The sequence below is a fragment of the Urtica dioica genome, chromosome 1 (assembly GCF_054948205.1).
Source record: "Urtica dioica subsp. dioica isolate 48M chromosome 1, U.dioica_male_clone48M_v1_H2, whole genome shotgun sequence".
Lineage (NCBI taxonomy): Eukaryota > Viridiplantae > Streptophyta > Magnoliopsida > Rosales > Urticaceae > Urtica > Urtica dioica.
In genome coordinates, this window is record NC_142756.1 from 12,880,355 (window position 1) to 12,888,149 (window position 7,795).

The window sequence follows — 7,795 nt, forward strand, 5'->3', positions numbered from 1 at the left end:
TCCGCCATCTTCTAGTTTGTAATATCTTCGTTTATTAATAAAAACTTTGAGCATTTATATTCGTTTCTGTCCATTTCTTTTGAATTTCCTTTGCTTCTTATACGACGTCTTCTGAAACCCATACTTATAATAAATCAAATATATATAAATATTATAATTTAAGATCGTTGAAATCGACATCAACAACAGATTTCATATAACACACCACGAAAATAAGGTGTTTTTTTAAAAGCTTACATAAACAGCGGATAGAATTTTTTTTACCAACTGACCCTTCCTTAGCATTACGATAATACAACTTGACGAATCCATGATTCCTGTCGAAAACAACAGTGACAAAGAGAGAATTGATCGCCACGATTTTTCGATGACGATCAGATCGCAGAGAACACTGATAGCGATGATTTTGGATGACATTGACGGCGTCAAAGCATTCTCCATCAGAATGTCTAGCTTCCACAAATTCGCAACAGTTTCTGGTGACGACAAAGTTTTTTCCGTGGCGTGGTGAGAATCCGGCGACAACTAAGCTTTTTTAGGCGACAATTGGGCCACAGAGACACTCCAAGCAGCTTCGAAAGAACTTCGAAATTCAAACTTTATTACTTCGTCGGAGATCTAATCGGTAATACCAACTCTTGTTTATGTGAAAGTTTTTGTTCGTGTGAAATTGATATAATAATATGTCAAATATGGATGATCAAATATTGTTATTCATGTGCTATCACAGTACTAAACACTATTATTCAGCTTATATGATAAAAAAGAGGGAAAAAGAGAGAGAGAGAGAGAGAGAGAGAGAGAGAGAGAGAGAGAGAGAGAGAGAGAGATAGATTAGAGACAAGAAACGTAGCATGTTGTAACACTGTCAGATTGTTGAGCTGTGCTTGCATTTTGCAGATTTCTAACTAATGTTTTATATTACAAAAAATTGGCTACTTAAGCCACGAAATGTGTAGCAATTTAAAATTGGCCAACGTTTTGTTAATAATCCGTAAATAGCCTAGATGATTACGTGGCAGCTCATTTAAGAAGGATTTTTTTTTACTTATTTGCCCTTATTTGACCGATTTTGTTACTTCTTTTTTAGGCAATTTTTTTTGTTTGAAATTCGAAAAAAATTTCGGCAAGTTTTAATTATTCAATATTCAAATTGGCCAGATTTTAGAAAGTTCTGATTCAAAATTTTAAATTTGAATTCGTGCATGTAGTTATTTATGAACGCATATTCTTAGGAAATTAGTTTCTAATTTTGTTACAAAATATATTCTGGATATCTGTTAATAATAATTATATTTATTGAAAATATTAACAGTTGTTATTTGTTGAACGCTTATTCAAATACATTTGGCCGCCAATAGTTGTTCAACTTTTTATTTTCCAGGTTTCAACGTTTGAAAAAAAATTATCCCCTGAAAATAAATCGTCCCAAAGCATGGATGAATGGTCGTCCTTTTCTCTAATTGATTCAGGTATGTGTTTTTTGATCTTTTTATGCAGTTTTGATAAAAATTTCCTCATGCAATTTTACCCTTTTTTCAGTGAATTTATTTGAGCAACAATGCCATGAATCGTCGAAAGCTTTATTGCCTCTTTCTAGTCATGAAGAACCCCCGGCAGAAATTGTTTTGTACGATGAACCGGATTTGAGGAATTTTCCTATGAATTTTGAAATTAATGTTAATAACGTATTTAGACACAAAGATGTACTTCAAATGGCTGTTGACATGACAGCAGTTCACAACAATTTTGAATTCAAGGTGTTGAGATCCAGTAAAACGCGTTATAGTATTGGTTGTTCGGATATGCAGTGTGCCTGGAAGTTAAATGCGTCGGTTTGCAAGAATTCTGGATTATGGGTCATAAGGTCATATGTTAAAGACCATACTTGTTATGGTAAATCTATTGTGCACAAGAATAAACATGCATCGTCTGTTCTTATTAGCAAATGTGTCAAAGATGATTTTCGCGGGTCATTGGCATATCAAATTACGCTTTCCGGTGTGGCTGAAATTATGAGGACCCGATTTAATGTGGAGGTAACATATTTTCGGGCATGGAAGGGTCGTAAAGAAGCTTTGAGGGATCTTCGTGATGATTTTGAAGAGTCATATAGTCATTTACCACTAGTTGGTGAAATGATCAAAGAGAAAAATCCAGGTTTTTATTTACAGCTTATTTACTATAATTGTAGTCTGTAAATACTATATACATTTACAATATGGATTCGATTATTTTTTGTTATTTACTTAACTGTTGTAAATCAATGACTTATTTTACAGACTGATAACTGTTATGTATTGTAGGGTCGTATACAGTGACCAAGATTGAACCGGATGAGACATTTAGGTATTTCTTCTTGGCATTTGGTGCTTCTGTACAAGGATTTCAATATTGCCGCCCAGTAATATCTGTTGATGGTACTTTCTTGAAAGGCAAATCTCATGGCACATTACTTTTGGCCACTGCTCAAGATGGTGATAATCATTTGTTTCCATTAGCCTTTAGTATTGTGGATTCTGAAAATGACAAATCTTGGTCTTGGTTTATGAATCATCTTTGAATTGTGTATGGTGTTCGAAAAGACTTGGTTTTTGTTTCGGATAGGCACAAATCAATTAACAAGGCGGTTGGCAATGTTTTCCCGGAGGCGAAATTTGCTATATGCATGCAACATCTTTGGGGTAATGTGAAGGCAAAATTTGGTAAAACATACATTCAGCCACTTTTCTATAGATGTGCTAAAGCGTATTCTGTAAGAGAGTTTGAATATTGGCTTAATATACTCTCCAACAACAAAGTAAAAATCAAAAAGTATCTTCGCAAAGCCGATCCAGAGCTGTGGGCTAGGAGCAAGTTTCCGGGGAAGAGGTTCGATGTAATGACCACAAACATCTCTGAGTGTTTGAATGCTGTTTTGTGAGAAGCTAGAGGCTGGCCGATTGCATGTCTTGTTTTGAGTTATAGATGTCTAATTCAAAATTGGATCAACAAGAAGGGGGAGCTAATTCCAAAGATGCAATCAGGACTTACAAGAACTGGGTTCAAGATACTTTTTGATTCGCAGGAGGCTGCTCGATCTATGAATGTGAGTTATAAACTTTTCCAGTTTATGTTAATTGTATTATTATTTACAACCTATTAACAGCATATTATTATTTACAAACTATTAACAGCGTTTTATAGTCTTGAATTTACAACCTATTGACAATATTTATTTACACGTAACTGCAGGTTAATGTCATTAACGACAATGAATTCGAAGTGGTTGATGGGGCAATTCGTCGAGTTGTTGATGTTTCTCTTAGAACTTGCACATGTTGTTATTGGCAGCTTGAAGACTTTCCATGTTCTCATGCGTGTGCGGCTTTATATAGGAAAAATTTACGTCCTATTGATTTTGTGCCAGCATATTATAGTCTAGAATACTTTGCTGCCACCTATGAGAAAGATGTTTTCCCAATTTCTCATGAAGGCGACTGGGAGCTGCCTATTGATGCTCAAGTTATTAAGCCTCTCATTCATAAACGTCAAGCTTGGCGACCAAAAGAGAAGAGGTATCGGTCGAAGCATGAAAAATTCCACCCGTACAATCATAGATGTGACAAATGTGGCCAGATTGGTCATAACAAAAGGGGTTGCCTAAGATAGTTGGTTATTGAGATGTCTTTAATAAATTTTAATTTTTGCTGGTGAAGTTTGTGTTGTTTACATTTTCGAGATTTTTGAATAATTGCTTCTTTATTTGTTGAACATTTGATGTTTTATGCATATTATTAATCTTGAGTACATGAGAATTACTTTGTATTCATGTAATAAAGCATTCACAGACATGTATGTTTGAATATGTTGTTATGACGTTATTTTATTCATTTAATAACTTTTTTATGAACTAATTTTCAACAAACACTCTTAATTAAACTGTTTTTATAATGTAAATTGATGGTAAATAATAAGTACATTAACAGGGCTTGTCACGATATATTACTGTAAATAACTGGTAAATAAGATTTCAATTAACATATTTGAAAAGCTAAAATATGGCCACATAGTAGCTAATACTCAAAATATTCCAATCTAATTCGTAAAAGAGGATATATCAACGACCTTAACACCCCAAATGAGCGTCATGTGCTAATTAACATTCATGCATTAGCACTCACTCACATAATAGCTATGTTCATCAAAAGATAACTTAGGAGCAATTATACTAGAGTTTAGTAAATAACAAATTTTCAAATTCCTATATCAAAAGATGGTTGGCTGCTTTCTTCATCTGCCATGTTATCTGTGTCCTCGCCATCGGGTTCTTTGTTAGGTTCTCCTTCAGTCCTCTTACTTCTAGTTTCGGTGACGTATGGTGAGGTAGTGAACACCGATTTCCTACATGTCCGCTTTGGACGTTGTGTGACAGGCTGTGGATTTGGCAACGTTTTTCCTATCTTTTTTTGCTTTCCAGTATCATATGTGACCTTGTTAAGTACCTGTTCATTTTCAAATAATGACAATATGATAAATTAACAACTATTAATTCACCAATTTTTAACATTATTTTTAGAACATGATAATATTACATGCGGGTTATGTACGTCAACATTTTGGGTTTGGATATTTTCGGTCACTATTGGAGGTGGCTGATCCTCGGTTGTCATGGTTCGCTTTGGAATTGGTTGGCCATTCTTTCTCAAGCGTTTATAAACTTGCTTGTTTAGAACTTCTTGCTGGGCCACACTCTCTTGAACAACCTGTGGAAGTTGTTCAAATTCGTACTTGTTAGGAATGCTATTCAATACATCATTTACGGTAAAAACCCAATCATCTTGTAGCTTCTGCAAACTGTCCTGTTATAAGTCATTGTTAGTCTTAATCTAATTGCACCATATTATAAAGTAATATTTATTTGACGTACCGGACTATAACGTGCTACCTTTTCCATTCCAAGTAGTGGTGAAATATCCTACCATAATAAAGCAGTAAACGACGTGTTAATAAATTATATAGGACATTTTTGTAACTTCAATTAAGTTATATTTTGTACCATAGACACAGTATCAGGAATTGTTGGCTCCACTTTTGAAATTCTTTTTCGTAGCATCTGTAAATAAGATGTTAATAAGTATACCATTAACAGAATAGTACATCAAATCTTATTGTAAATACTATGTAAATAACATGTCTACTAACAAATGCTATAAGTCATGAATATGCTCAACGTAATACCATGTTTGTTAGAGTAACTTGAGTTGGCTTTGGTTTTGCTACATTCCTAACATCTGGGACCTGTAAATTGATAACCACATGACGATATTATACTATATATTAACCAATGTAATTAGTATTGTTTACCTCTTTTGTTGTTGGGATTTGCACAGGTGTAGTTACTTCGGGTTGATTTATAGGTGTTGTATCATGTTAGACATAAGGGTAAAGACGGTTAAACACATATTTTCAGTGTTATGTTGTAACTTATTTACACAGAATTGCAATACCGTACCTGAACATCAATTGGAGTTTGATTTGGAATTTCAGTTGTCTTAGTATGCATTGTACCACTTGAGACCTATAATATAATGGTTACATATTGGTTAATTGGAAAAAAACTACAAAATTACTACATTTTCTTTTCTTGGTTGTTGTGGTGTTGTTTCATCGTAATCTTTTCGGATGTACACTTGAAATACATCCAATAAGGCGTCGTACTTTTCATGCGCCTCTTCGACACGCTTCTTGAGCATTTCTATTGTTTGGAGAGCGTATTCCAACTTCATATGAACATCATCTGAGGAGTTGATTGTCGTTTCACTTTCCAAACCCTTAGAACTGCTAGCCACTCATTTTCCCTTTTCAACAGATTTTGGGGTAGGCTCCGGACTCACAGCGTCTACTCGTTCTGTGTACCCAACTGCTTGTTCTTCTTCAGTAGCATTTACTGGATTAATGCGCAGCTACAACATAGACAACGATTATTTACAAGCAACTATTAACATATTTATAGAATAACTTAGAGATTACTAATATGTTTTCAAGTACCGTGTCATTGTCGAAGATATATTGTTGCAGTTCGTCGTACTCCGGGCTGTAATTGAAATTCCACTTGAGGAGTCGAGGTATGGACATTTCTGGTGTACGAGCTGCATATCCTTGGGCTTCAAACTCTGGAATGACTTCATATGCCCAAGCAATTAACGGATGTAGGAACCCTTCTATATTGAATCATGTTTTCTCAGCGGCATAGTTTTTGGATTTCTTTAGGGAATGGCATAGAGCGTTGAAGCTAACTGTGCCCCATGGATAACTTTTGAATAATTCTGTGTCAATGGCCATTTTTAAGTGGTCATCGGGAATTTTAGCTTGCCGTTCCCTAGGCAAAATCATCGTCTCTAGTATGGCCAGGTTAATAAGTGCCACTCGTTCCTCGTCCGTACCTCCAAATTTACCGCTAAGAATGCCAAGTAAGAATTGTGCACGTTGAGTTCCGGTCACCTTGAAGTACTCATCCTTCAAAGGATTATCGGAGCGTAGCTTGTCGTGTATACGTGGCACTCGATCGCAATTCAGCCCTGTAAATAAGATTCCTTAAACTGTAAATAACTCAGCAATTTACAAATAATGTTTGATATTCTCAGCAACTACGTTTGTTAAACATTTACCTGATATTAACTCAAAGTCATACATATTGAAAATCAATATGTTTCCACATACATTGAAATGGAGTTCATCTACATTCCCGGACTCTACTTGACTGAGCACTAGTAAATGAGCCAGTTTTTTGGGATATACATGACCTTTTAGGTGTTGAAGATGAGCAAATGGCCCACGACTGAACAGCTCCTGTTGGTATTCTGTTTCTAGGAGTGACGTGAGGTTTTCAATGACGTTGAATGATGAATGAACAATGATTCGTTGTTTTAAATCACAGTTCTTCCTTTCTACAATCATGTCCCCTATCTACACACAAATAGAGTAATCAAAACATCAAAAAATTTAAACCTAATCTCATTTCATATATTAGAGCTAAACATCATTTACACAACACTATTATTTACAACCTTATTTACATCCCCATCATTTACACTTTTTAACACTAATTTCGTGTATATAACTGCTTTACATAATTTATTTACATATTGACAGATCATTATATGTATTTCCAACAACCACAAATTCATAACCATTTTCATTCAGCCCAATACCATTTCGTTGTAATCTCAAATTATAATCAAGCGGTCAGTACCCTAAAATACATTTATTATGATTTAAATCAAATATTTTCTATTCCTCAAGTTTATTAACATTATCGACAATGAAAATAAAATATCGGCAAAAAAACATACCTTTGGCGCATTTGTTTTTTTCTGACTTGATTTATTCCCCTTTTCTTGGCTCTCTTCAGGTTGTTTCTTTTTCTTTGAGGGGGATTTCCTCGCCATTGTTCTTTACCACAGCGATTTCGTGTGTTAAAAAAAAACAGGAAAACAAATATTATCAGTGTTAGCGATTTGTAAATTCTGTCGATTTCATACACATGCAAAGCCACTTATAAAAACAAGACCGAAACAAATCGTATTTTTGATTCATTTACTAACCTCTGTTCGTTCTTCTTCGTCGTCTCTGTATTTCTTTTCTGGGTTTCGATTTCGATTGTAAATAAAAGTGTTGAATCTTATTTCCGGTTCAAATTTGAGCAGTTTCTTCTTCGCGATTTTTTGGGCCTTTTTTAAAAAAAACTATATTTTGAGCGGTTGCGTGTTAATGAGAACGCAGCTGACTGTTTTAATTACTCCTCGATTTTCGC

At 34.6% G+C, this 7,795-nt stretch overlaps 1 protein-coding gene across 1 annotated transcript; it reads left to right on the top strand.

Moving 5' to 3' along the window:
* The first annotated feature begins 310 nt into the window (after positions 1-310).
* Positions 311-2,923, top strand: LOC149407302 (uncharacterized). The gene is made up of 4 exons (XM_089619808.1): positions 311-490; positions 1,812-2,160; positions 2,307-2,477; positions 2,586-2,923. The coding sequence occupies exons 1-4, from the start codon at positions 311-313 to the stop codon at positions 2,921-2,923; spliced, it is 1,038 nt and encodes a 345-aa protein (XP_089475934.1).
* The last annotated feature ends 4,872 nt before the right edge of the window (positions 2,924-7,795 follow it).